This window comes from Aptenodytes forsteri, unplaced genomic scaffold (assembly GCF_000699145.1).
Source record: "Aptenodytes forsteri isolate BGI_AS27 unplaced genomic scaffold, ASM69914v1 Scaffold387, whole genome shotgun sequence".
Taxonomy (NCBI): domain Eukaryota; kingdom Metazoa; phylum Chordata; class Aves; order Sphenisciformes; family Spheniscidae; genus Aptenodytes; species Aptenodytes forsteri.
In genome coordinates, this window is record NW_008795368.1 from 106,874 (window position 1) to 120,158 (window position 13,285).

A 13,285-nucleotide genomic window follows, 5' to 3' on the forward strand; every position below is an offset into this window, starting at 1 on the left:
CTGAGGGGGGCTCGGGAAGGGAGCCGGGCACAGGCGGGCTGCCATCGCCCACCCTGCGGAGGAAGCCCCGCTCACCCGGGAGGGGAGGGGAGGGAGTAACCGAAGCGCTCTCTCCGCCCGCCGCAGGAAGCGTTTTGGACCAGAGCCTGGAGAGCCTGCTGCACCGCCTGCGCGGCCTGTGCGACAACATGGAGCCGGAGACCTTTCTGGACCACGAGATGGTGTTCCTGCTGAAGGGGCAGCAGGCCAGCCCCTTCGTGCTGCGGGCGCGGCGGTCCATGGACAAAAGCGGGATGCCCTGGCACTTGCGCTACCTGGGCCAGCCAGAAATAGGCGATAAGAACCGCCACGCGCTGGTGCGCAACTGCGTAGACATCGCTACTTCGGACAACCTGACAGACTTTCTGGTGGAGATGGGCTTCCGCATGGACCACGAGTTTGTGGCCAAAGGGCACGTGTTCCGCAAGGGCATCATGAAAATCGTGGTGTACAAGATCTTCCGCATCCTAATGCCGGGAAACACAGAGAGCATTGAGCCGCTTTCCCTCTCCTACCTGGTGGAGCTCAACGTGGTAGCGCCAGCAGGACAGGACGTCGTTTCTGATGACATGAGGAACTTTGCTGAGCAACTGAAGCCTCTAGTGCACCTGGAAAAGATTGACCCCAAAAGGCTAATGTAATTGAAAAGCTGCACGGTTAAGGCATTGGTTTTTTTTAGTGTTCCTGAAGAGGGTGTTCTTCTAAAATGCCTTTTGAGGGCAAATCAAAACAGGGGGAGGGGAATAAAGGACTACGTATCAGTGTTTTGTCAACTGCAATTACTGAGTGTTTTTTTCCTTCACTGGTGGATGTGAACAAAAGTGGACGCTGCTTTAAATTGATGCCATTCAAAGCATCAATAAATGCCAATAGTGGTAGTTTTCCTTCTCCTGTTGGGGAGATACCTGTTAGAAGGCATATTGCCTAACATTCCAGAAACGTTGCACTTACTGGAATTCATCCTTCTGTGTACCCACATCCCAGTGCTGCTTTTTGGGTTTTTTTAAAGCACCATTCGTGTATCCTACCCAGTCATGCTTTTTTCTTTTAAGTAATACATGAAGTTAATATCCTTTAATGCAGGAGCTGTTGCTTAACACAAGCATAAGCCCAGAACTACACAGTATAAAAGAGCAAGTGTACACCTATTCACAATAGAATAGTAAAGTAATAGTATATGTAACAGGAACAGCTAGGACACAAGACAAGGACACAAGCTAGGAGACAAGACAGTTTCACTTGAGCGAAATTGTTTCTGATATAACCAAAGTTAGAATTGGAAAACAATTTAGCAGTATTACAGTTGCAAGAGGTTTTCAAATCTTTCAATGCTGTTCCATCTTTTTCACTGAAGTTGGGTACGGCAGTCTTGAGAAAGCAGTAAATTACATGGGATTTTTATTATTAGACTTCTCACACCTGACAGTGATATTGCAAAATGACACATTGAACAATTAAGAGCATCATAGAGCTGCTAATTGAACCAGTGATGATTTTGTTTAGCACTTCTCTTGATAGTAGGATGGTTAATTAACCCTCCCTATATTTCAATGATATTTGAGTTAGGTTTGAGAGTTTTCAAATACAGTTCAAACAAAAGAAGGTTGGGAAAACCAATAAAGATAAAGCAGCTTATTTAAATTTCTCAAGTTCTTTACAGAAGGCAACCATCTTACCGGTTACTAAAATGCACCAACCTCTGTCAGAGAGATTGCCACCCTTTAGCACCACACAACTCTGCAACAACTAAAGGCATCCCACAAAAAGCTTCAAAAAAAGCCTCTTAAGTTAACAGCTACATTTTTAACACTTGGGTTTGGACAAGATAAGCCGTGACAACTGGATTAGTGCTCACTGAGTGCAGTGTCCCAAGCATTCCGCTGATGCAAGCTCTACGTGAGGGGTGTGGGGACAACCGAGTGCTCGAACACCAGCTAGAGGACACCCTTACGTTGAATACACAGCAATGATTTTCCAAGAGGGTACAAGCAATGAGGTGACCTGTGTGACTGCTCATTAGCTAGGCTTGAGATATCTTCCGGAGGGTACGGACACACCTACAATTCTTTTGTTCATACTCACATGAACTGCCGCATACTGGCATGACTCACCCTCATGAGACAGCACGCTATCCCTGAGCCTTCGAGTCTGGAATTCTTTAGGATACTGTTACAGGGCATAACTTCTCCAGGGCATGAGGGGTGGGTCCCAGAGCTCTGCCTGTACCCAGGAGCTGAACTTGCTGGGTTGCTCTGCGATTCAGTTGCAGTCCCACCCCGGCAGGTGGGAATCCTCAGGGTTGTTGTCATATCCTGCCACTGTAACACTGGTTAGGAATTGCTTGCCACAGACTTCCACGATCCACGGCTCATCTCTTGTGGCACAAAGTTTTAGAAAGACGTCCAACGGATCAGAAAAGTTGAACATGGTATGCCAGCTTTTCAAAGGGTATGTAGTTTTAAGTGTGAAGACACACAGAAAACAGTAAGTACACAGGTCCTTCCCCTTGCATCTGAAAGGAACTCACTTGGTAAGTTACCTTCCGAGCTTCCAAGTGGAGGGACAAACAAATCACAGAATGGTTGGTGTTAATGTAATGGCGATAGGGAGGAAAATCCCACATGGAATTTCAGGCAGACCAGCTCAAGCAAAAGGAGACTGAATAGAAAGTTCGCAATTGAAGTTTTTACACTTTAGATGACAACAGGTCTGACTATTGCTTGGTCTAAGTTCTCAAAAATAAAAATAATAATTTAAAATAGTTCTTTTTAAGGAGAATTAGTTTAAACCTGAAAAATTGCAGCAATCCACATTACCAGCCCTCCTTATTCTAGCCACAGCGCATGCATAAAAGAGGCAGGTGTGCAGAGGAAAAAAGCTTACTGCATCAGTGGTTACAGCCGAAGAAAAATGGACACTTCCAGGCACCTAATGCTCAGGAAGTGTATCCCTTTCTTTTATCTAATGAAATACACTTTTCTTCTCCTATGAAACGTAGCTTTTATAGCTGAAGACTAAAGATAATAGCAATACTATTAGTAATACACACTGGTAAATTGGATGGCATAACCCCAACTAATTATCATTCATCATCCAGGGTCAAATTATATTGTAGTGACACAGACGGCAACAGAAATGCTCAACCTCTCCTTACTGGAAAGTACATATTTTTTTAAATTACACACATTAACATATGGGACCAAGAATGCGACTGTATTATTTTTATTTTATCATGGGGAATTTCTTTTTGACAGCTAAAATAGCTGCATTCTTCAAGGGCAGGGCTTACCTCAGGACTCCGTATTTGTTGCAATGTACTACCCAGGCCTGATGCAGCTGAGCTTAAGTTTTCTTTTTGTGCAAGTAATGCCTTCTATTATTTCAAGCTGTTCCTCCAGTCTTGCATACTTGTAAGGTTTCTACAACTTTACTATCATATAAAAAGTAGAAATCCCTGCATAACAAATAAAGGTAGGATTGTTATTGATCCATTAGGTACCAGCTATTTCTGCTATTAAGAAAACTTGCTCTACAGAAGCTCATCTAAGTTCTTAAAAATTCTTCATACTTTAGAAAAAGCCACAAGTTTATCCTCTGGCACTCCTCAATCCTGGATCTCTATTCTTCCCATGGAAACTTCCATATTGTTGTTAATTCTGTACAAAAGACGACAAGAGCTGCAACACTTTGGAAGTGCTCTATATTAAGACTATACCATACAGGAACATCTTTTAACATGGCCTCTGATATGCTAGCACAAAATGAGCTTTTTGATATATAAACTAATGTGGCATTCAAGTTTTCATCTCAGTAACCTCAGTAATACAAGCAAACTGCTTTCCTGTTAAATGTTTTCCATACATTATAATATTGTACATAGCTTTATACACGATCTAAAAGTTGGTTAAAAGGTAAATGTTTTAAATGAGTTTCTCCAAAGCACTGAAAGTTAAAAATAACTACAAACCAGGTTTTTTCTTCATAATTTTTAATACTTTTCACTTTTAAATACTGGTTTTAAATTTGTGATTGTAACATGGAAGAGCCAACTTCTTTTAATTTTTAAAACTTATCATTAGGATCATAAAGCTATTATAGAACAAACAGTTACACTCTACACACTCAAGGTACTGAAAAATATGATTCATGTTTTAAGTCTGTAGATGAACAGCGGCAATTCAAATACAGCGTTATCTGTACAACTTGACAAAAATACAGGTGGACAATCTGATTAAAGAGAATCTGCACAACTTCAGATAAGCCAGCTCAGCCCAATTAACTAAAAGGTAATTTTTTTTTCCCAAAGTGCATCACGTTTTTCACACATAAATTTGTCAAAATAAGATGTTCAGGTTCTCAGACAGGGTAACAATGACCATCTCCTCTTCATTCCCAATACAATTCTACCAAGTCATTTCCTTCAGATCTAGTTTGGCAATGTTCAAATTCTCCAAACGGACACAGATATTCAGAAAACAGTATCTGATGGAGAAGATTGCTGCGTTCTCAGCCCTTCAAATTGGTTCAGCTTATAAAAATGTCCATTCTAGAGTCAGGAGCTCCTTCTGCAAAGACCACCACAGCTGTATAAATACTACTGATCCATTAACAGGAAGAAGTGAACTTGGAGCGCACAGACACGTGGCAGGGACTGAAAAGAGGGACGGGCTCAAGAGACAGGGCAAATTTTATAAAACTATAAAAGCAAGATCCCTTCCAGAAAAAAGGATCTAACGGCTACTTGCACACAGACAATCTGAGAGGCCTACAGAGAACTGCCTTTTTTCATTTGTTTTTAAAGAGGTCAATTAACATCGATTTCTCTATCTTGCAATATTCCCTCCATATTCTTTAGAAGCCTCTTACAACTCTGATTGGGCAGGGCTAGCTGTAGTGAAGTACCAGTGCCTTTATCTAAAAGTAAAAGGTATTCTTTACAAATAGTATCTGTAGTGTAATTTTATTTACAGAATAAATTGCAAAAGTACATCACATTTAGTGCAAATGCAACTAATGATATAAGTTTATATACTGCTTTGTAAACTTTCCATACCTTTGTAAAATAAAGCTATCCAATTAAATTAATAAACTTGCCTGCGTTCCAACAATTACCAGAAACAGCAAATAAGGAGTTAAACTCTTTATATTTTTGATTTTTTTTTTTTTTTTAAGTTCCCATCAGTGGCTATGGTGAAATGAAGCATTGCTTGGTTGATTGTAAAAAGATGAACTACATTTGAGGTATAAGATTTTTTTCTTAACATAGCTATATAAAATGCTCACTGGTGATATAGTAAACATGTACGAATTTTCATCTTATTTGCCTTACTAGCATTACCATATAGGCACTTTTCTTCATATTCAAATTAACAAAATAACTCTGTAATAAGGCATATTCCATGCACACCATTAGAGAAAGACAAATAAAAAGGGAAGAGTTATGGAGCATGAAATCTGCATGCATGTGTAATCATGTGTTACGTACAATTTAATCTCTACAGAGAAGATGAACAGGTAAAGTTTTCCAACACTGTGTAGATCACATTTAATCATTTACCAAATCTTCGTTAAGTTACTGTATTATATTTATTTTCAGGCACCTACCATACTATACCAAATAAGACTTTCAGCTTTCTTTTGGAAAACAAAAAAACCAAACATATCTGAAACTTCTTCTCAAGATACACAGGTTAGTGAAACACCGAGCAGTCTCTGAAGAGTTTCCAACTGCAGGACATGGATGAAAGATCTCAAAGTCAGTACCAGCCTGTGACAGTCCTCTCCTAATGAGCATCTTCAGAATCAACGGCAGGCAAATATCTGACATTTAAATTCTCACAGCAACTAAAGGGAACTTTCCAGTTAGAGCTACACATCCTTATAGCTCTGATGGGTTTTTGATCAAGAGGCAAATAATTTTCTATACGAACCTCACAGCATGGCTTTATTAAGATGAGGAAAACATGCAAGATCTGAAAATAATGTACTCATCCTCATTCTAGACTGGGAATGTTGTCTTACGTAGTCCAAATTACTTCAATAAATATTACACTGTACCTTCCTCATAGCTTCGGGAAAGCCCTAGATATCATGCAAGAAAGCAGTCCACATATAGCATGGACAGATGACTTCTAGCTTTCAGGCAGTCTCTTGCCCTCTCATACAGAATCTTCCTAGATACTTCTGGATCATGTTTAACAACAAAAATTCTGTAGCACATATTACATAACTAAAAAAATACAATAGAAATATAAAGATATCTGGAAAAAAATAAAGCTTTACACACTCTTACTCCTTCAGAACCAAAGATCTTCATAAGAGTAAGACAATAGAAAAGGCAAAGTCATAAGGATATTGACAGCCCTCAGTTATTAACTGACATTTTATGTAACAAGATGATTCATTATAGAAACCAGCAGCAATGAACTATGGTTATACAAAGCAAAACAAAACCTGCCAATAAGTCACCTAGGCTTTACTGAAGTTCCTCCCTCCCCCCCAAAATACCACATAGATTTTTGTGCATATAAAGCACATACAGTATGCTATATGTGCATTTGTCTTTTGTGCTTTTTAGACATGCACAAAAACTGTGCGAGTATCTTAGGGAGGTTGACAGTGAAAATTCTGCAAGTTGTTTAAAACTAAAGCAGTATCCCATGTTGGTGATTCCAAGTCGTACACGTTCTTCCTCTTCTAAAGCAAGCAAATAAAAATAGCCATATACATGTTATCAATACATGTATTTATAATTACACACTGATTCAGCAGGAAAAGTTAGCAGGGGAGAGCTAGTGTTAAATATTCAGCCTCATGGTGTTGCAACACTTCTTCACTTCAGTATACAAAGCCTAGAACTTGGGCCATAAAAAGACTGTAGATCCTTCGTTCCAGCATGGAGTGCTCTATGCATGGTCACTTCTCCAACGTGGAATGCTCACCCAGTCTTGTTCCGATCGCTGCAGGTAAGCAAAGAAAAATACAGCACTGAAAAGTCTGAACACTAATAGGAAAACAAGAACTTATTAAACACCTTAAATAGTATCAGCACTGCTATGCTCACGTTTGAACTGTTGGCTCATGACAGCTGTGTTTTTAATGGTTCATGTACACTAGTTCTCTAACAATATACAATCAAAAATGTGAATCGTTACAGGGCTACCTGTAACAGAAGGATCAAATGAATAAGACTTTCGGAGTCTGACATGATAAATAGAACCCCAAAATAGAGGTCACTTCTTCTATGCATAACATAGGCTACAAAGACTCATTTTCAGACCATGCTGTAATACTAGAACTACCAAATGGAATTCGATGGTTTGACACTACAGTTATACATAATGAAGTATATAACAAGAGTCTACACTAAAAAAAATTAAACGAAGCCTAACTTAGCATTAAGGCTTATGTCTGATAGATTCAGACAGCCCCAAAAGTGATCAAGAAATCCTCTTCTAATGTCATATCATCATTTAAATGTTAAAATCATTTAGATTAGCCCAATGACCTATACCATCAGAATACATCCGTTGACTTCAGAAAGCATCTGTAAATCCCTTTTCTTTCTTAGGCTCATCAGAAAGGCTAAAAATTTAAGTCACAGCCTCTTTAATACTCCAGTAATTGCTCATCAGAAAGGCTAAAAATTTAAGTCACAGCCTTTTAAATACTCCAGTAATTGACACTGGTCTGTCAGAAAAGTCCCATTAATAAAAATCTTAGATCAAAACTATTCCGTTTAATATTCTGTATAAAAGAATACTTTGACCTTCATAACATGCCATCAAATATGCAATTATAAGTAGAATTTAAGATATTAAAACCTCATAAGGCTCTAAAGAAACTTCAGTATGTATTCTTTTCAGAACAAGTGTAAAAGGCCTGTGATAGCTGAGAAAAAAACTGCTTCATCCTTTTATACTTCTACATAGATTAGACATGTATGCAAAAACTTGCAAAATAAACTAGTAAAAGTCTACAAAAACTAATACTTGATAACTTGTGCAGCCCTTATTTTTCAAGCGAATAATACACACGAATTACATGGATGTTTTAAAAAGTATATTGCATACATATATTAAAACTAAGCACTCAATTCATGCTAATCACGATAAGACATTTCTAGATTGCATAGTTCTGTTTGGCCTTAACTTTACAACAGTGAATCAAGAATGAAAAAAATGAATGTATACCTGCCAATACTAGAATAAAATAGGCTTTCCTGCTGTTTTCTCTTGCACATATGATGTAAAACGCTTCAGGAATTTTGGATATTCTCGTTTTGCCACTGCCCGTAACACTGATGCTGGCGCCCATCCTCCTGGGTTCACTAGAAGTGGACAGGAAGAGAGAGATTGAAATACAGCAGTATCTGCTAAAAGCTAGAAAAGAAAATTTAAGTTCGTTATTCCTGCAACTTTCTGAAGTAATGGGAAAGAAAAATGATCAGCAGATTTTTTTTATGCCCCTACAGCTTGTATTGTAGCACTTTCTACTCTTAATACTCAAGCTCAGTCCAGTTCTATGATGCCAGTATTTAGAAAATGTTAAACATGATGTGTTGTGAGTCTTTGGGGAATACCCAAATGGAAGGTGATATTCTCTAAGGACTTCCAAGAAACAACAGAAAGAGACTCGAGTTACTTTTTATTTCAAAGAAAACAGAAGCCAGTCTTTAGTTTTCCAGAAGTCAGTCTTTCCTTTTCAATAACTGCTGCATTTGTCTGCAGAGTTGCTACATAGCCAATGTCTTACAAATTATTTTTAAAGCACTTTAAACAAAATTTGAACTGATTCTAAAATAAACTTCAATTCACAGGGCATGTATTTTGCTGAAAAAGCTGCCACTTCCCATATAATCACAGTTCAGAATTTATCAATGAAAATTTATTTTTTAAGTAATTGGGAAACTTCTGAAAAGGAAACAAAGCAGCTTACCCGAGTTCAACACCATATAGTATTATTTGTACAGGATTTAATACAAATTACATCACTCCTATATGGCAAAGATTTACTGAACCAATTTTTCAGACTCTGACTCTTTAGTAAGCCATGTAATAGGTGGTTAAAAGTAATAAGCAGGTGAGCTACTCTTGAAGTGTTTTGTAGCTGCAGGAGAGGAGCAAGTAAGTATGTAGCTCCAATACTACAATACACTGCTAACTACTGGGTACAGTAACAATACAGTTTGGCTTTGATAACTTTTCAGTCAATACCAAGGATTCTACCAGTTAAAAAAAATAAAAAAAATACGTGGACTAGATTATACAGCTTGCAAACATCCTCACACAAAATGTATTTGCTCCTTCTTAACACAGGGTAAGAACTGTATCTTCACTATCAGCAGCTTTTCAGCCTAACAAGACAAATCGGGGGAAAAAAATTGACAGCAATACATGAAAAAACCATACTATTAATGAAATTAAAAGCTATGCCAAGTCATCCCAGTTGCAGACAATTCTTCTGCCCACCCTCCTCCACCCCAAGGTTCTGTATTTAGGACTGAGCTACATACCACTTCCATTTATTCCTCCCAGAATGCCACACAATGAATGATCCCATTCACTGATTCATGTAGCACATTAATTCAAGTCTTTTTGAACATGAAGATCACTAGTGTGATGCTATATATAAATTTAACAGAAAACTGCATCAACCTTTTTTTGCCAGTATTCAGCTCCCCAGCATTAGCATGTATCATGAACATCATACTGAAAAATTTTAGACTTACCATTAGCTACATATGTAATCTTGCATAGGATGTTGTCCCTGCTTATTTCCTTGTTCCCCTCTGGAGGGCTTACTAATGTCTGACAAATCATAGCAATATTTATTTTGGCACGGACACAGCGATTGTTCAGCTGCCAAAAAAGCGAAACATTTGTAAGCCTCAAACTAAATTTGTTTCAGCATACTTGACTGCTAACATTCTAATTTACTATGAAGTCTAAGACACTCCAGAAGCTGTGTTTCTGAGAGTTTGTATTCTAGCACTACACGGATGTAACATGAATGCAAGTGAAACGAAAGGTACACAGTGAATAGGCAAAGGGTTAAACTAAAATGCCTGAATCTTAGGTTTCTGCTTGCTTAATACATATTACAAGTGAATTACTTTAATTATTGTGACAAATGAGTAAGGAAACATTTAAAGAATAATGTATCAGCATTTACAAATATCAGTTAGTAACTTTTCCCTTGTAAGCAGGCTATGGCATAGCAATCAGCACAGAAATACTACAAAGAAAACAATCATTGCCACTATCTGACAGAACCAAGGCAGAACTGTGTAAGATGGAAGTTTAACAGATTCCATATCTGCAATCATAAAAGCCTACTCCTACATCTGACAATACTGAAGAGTTTTTGATTTGATTCCACACAAAATAACCTCAGTTCTTTAACATGTTTTCACATCTCCAGAAATTTTGCTTCCATTCTGTTGCAACACCTTAGATCTGCCAACTGTTGACATAAGGCAAGAAAGCTTTTGGCTCAGAATGCCTTCATCAGGTCATTGTATCACCTGGTTTAAATAAACTGTATTTTTGTGTAACATCCCCACCTCCCTCACACTAGTATTGCACATGCATTACTACATAATAGAAAAACATTATCTTAAAAGCAGAATGTTCTAGTTTTGTCTGGGATAGAGTTAATTTTCTTCCTAGTAGCTGGTACAGTGCTGTGTTTTGGATTTAGAATGAGAATAATGTTGATCACACACTGATGTTTTAGTTGTTCCTAAGTAGTGCTTACACTAGCCAAGGATTTACCAGAACTCTATCCCAGTGCAAGTGCAGCAGTGACCCGACCTGTCCTGGTGTTGTCCTCTATCCCAGCCGAAACCAGGACACAGAACTCGACAGAATGAAAATAATACTTACAGGAGCACTGTCATGTTCCACAGAGAAATTGCACACAATCCATGTTTCAGGATCATTTTCACTGAATGCTGGTATCTTTCTGATGGCAGACAAATACAGCACATCCCTTTGAGAAGCTGGCCACACCCTCTGCAGAGAAACACCTGAATATAAGCTTTTCCAGTTTTGCAAATTAAATACTTACCACCCTTAGATAACAGAAAAAACAAGCAAGGCAAAACAGGTCAGTCTTAAGTAAAAGTTTCTTCAAGTTAGTAATTTCATTTTCAAAACTGAAACAGAACATAGCTGTTTGTACAGATGCATATCAGGTTATATGGCTATACTTCATTTAAAAAAAATTAAGGCAAAAGTTTAAGGCTTTTGAAATGCAGGAAGCCAAGCTGCAATGACTTTTTCAGTAGACTAACAGGAAGAGGCAGTTCCCCTCCTGTTCCCTCAGCCTCAGGTTTACATTGTAGTTAATACTTGTAAGCTACAAACTGAGCTAGTGGTTAAGTATAAATAGATATATCTATAGTTACTTATGTCTCCAGAGAGAGAGAGAGAGAAATATTTAAAACAAGTATTATTTCAAAAAGCTACTACTTCAGTAAGACAGATATGGTAAACTGCTATTATCTAAGAGAAAGTTTCAGAAGTGGAATGTCTCATAAAGTAAGAAAATATACAAAAGCCATTTTCCTGACACTCAATAGGGGAAAAAAGTCTAGGTTTTACCACAACACTATACAGGTTACACAACTGTCTCACTCAAAATCACGATTCCTCTGTTACAGAAGTTTTAAAGTAACCACATTACTGGTAAAATTGTCAAAGAAAAATATTTGGTTTAATATTTGGGTATACTAATACTTGGAATCATGCAAGATTAAAGATGAACCTGTACACTTCATTCCCATTTTTTTGAGCCTTTAAGTTACAGCTGTTAGTTTGTAATTCAAATGAACATTTTAGTAAAGCTACACGAGAACTGGTTGCTGGGGGGAAAACATAATAAAGTTACAAGAACAAATGCTGTACCAGCAGTTATACCACCTCATAATGCAAATGTGTATGTCAACTAATTGTGGCCAACAATAGCTTGCATTATTGCAACAAAACATATGATACAGTGGTATGGGTTTCTTCCTTGTAGTCAGTGTTGATGTATTGCTTCCGTTTGCTTTAGATGACTCTTGCTTGCTGGCAGCGATACATTTAGAGATTAAAACCAGTCCTCATTTGTTATTACAAGCTCTATCAGACACATGCACAAGGAATTATGCTATCAAGACAAGTTTGAAAAATTGACAAAGTTGCAGTTTAATAGAGAACTTGTTCTGAAATGTTGTTCGGAATTTTAAGTTGTTAAGCCATAAAGTATTTCAGAATAAGATTAGAACATATATACCCCAGACTGTCTCAGTAAGATATGCATACGGCTGAAGTGTTATTACCTTATGTGTCTGGTAAATGATGATTGCATTATCAGCTAAATTTTCCACAACATGGAAATTTTCAATTGTTGCTAAAAGAGAAGGGGGGGGGGGAAATCCATCAGTAAACAAGCACAGATATTAGGTCAATGTTATAAATAATATCCTTGCTGATAAACATGCGAAGCTTAAGAACCAATTCCTTACTTTCCCAGTCATTACGAACATCAACATTCCAGAAGTAATGGCAAACTTCATGCCCTGTTACCCCTTTAACAGCATGGGTTGCTTTCAAAGGATCTAAAACTATTCCATTCTCTTCCACCTCTCTTCTGTATACCTATAGCCAAATACAAAGAAAGAAATGTAGAACAGAAATTGTCAAAACTGTTCATGTTTTAATTGCTTAAAATTTCATCAGGTTTTTAAAAAAACACTTACCTAGAAGACATGAATAATTTGCCATGTCAGTGTTCTCTGGTAACTACCAATGCAGACATTCTTACATGGCAATTCGCATTAAAATACCAGTATTTTAAGAATCTCTACTCCAAAAAGGATTACGCTATCTTATTTATCACTATGCACAAGGATCCATACAAGCACAGTAGAGCAGACAACACAGTAACTTGCTACTCTAACATTTTCGTACATCGAATTTACACATCATTTTGATACCGACTTTTAAGTAGGAGAGAATGAGAAAGGAATCTGCAAAGATAAAGCTATTGCAAGAGTTACACAGGATTTTGTATGAATAAATATATTGGAAGCCACAGCTCTTGTGGACCACCAGTCCTAACTTAAACAATGCTATTCTCAAAGAGAAGTTTTAAGCATAATATCCTCAGTAATAGTATTCCCAGAGAATCATAGAATCATAGAATCATTGAGGTTGGAAAAGACCTTTAAGATCATCGAGTCCAACCGTCAACCCAACAC

At 37.7% G+C, this 13,285-nt stretch overlaps 2 protein-coding genes across 2 annotated transcripts in view; one reads left to right on the plus strand and one right to left on the minus strand.

Annotated features, from left to right (window-relative positions):
* The window catches only part of MED18 (mediator complex subunit 18), a 2,563-nt gene extending 1,745 nt beyond the window's left edge, over positions 1 to 818 (plus strand). Inside the window, exon 4 of the mRNA XM_009280306.1 lies at positions 6 to 818. Within this exon, the coding sequence (XP_009278581.1) occupies positions 6 to 680 (675 nt within the window). The 3' untranslated portion in view covers positions 681 to 818. The remainder of the gene's footprint in view (positions 1 to 5) is intronic.
* Positions 819 to 4,017: 3,199 nt separating this feature from the next.
* The window catches only part of COL4A3BP (collagen type IV alpha 3 binding protein), a 94,446-nt gene continuing 85,178 nt past the window's right edge, over positions 4,018 to 13,285 (minus strand). The window contains exons 13-18 of the mRNA XM_009280307.1: positions 12,551 to 12,683; positions 12,365 to 12,435; positions 10,926 to 11,054; positions 9,770 to 9,899; positions 8,232 to 8,368; positions 4,018 to 6,998 (exon numbers count right to left, since the gene is read on the minus strand). Coding sequence (XP_009278582.1) covers positions 8,241 to 8,368; positions 9,770 to 9,899; positions 10,926 to 11,054; positions 12,365 to 12,435; positions 12,551 to 12,683 — 591 coding nt within the window. The 3' untranslated portion in view covers positions 4,018 to 6,998; positions 8,232 to 8,240. The remainder of the gene's footprint in view (positions 6,999 to 8,231; positions 8,369 to 9,769; positions 9,900 to 10,925; positions 11,055 to 12,364; positions 12,436 to 12,550; positions 12,684 to 13,285) is intronic.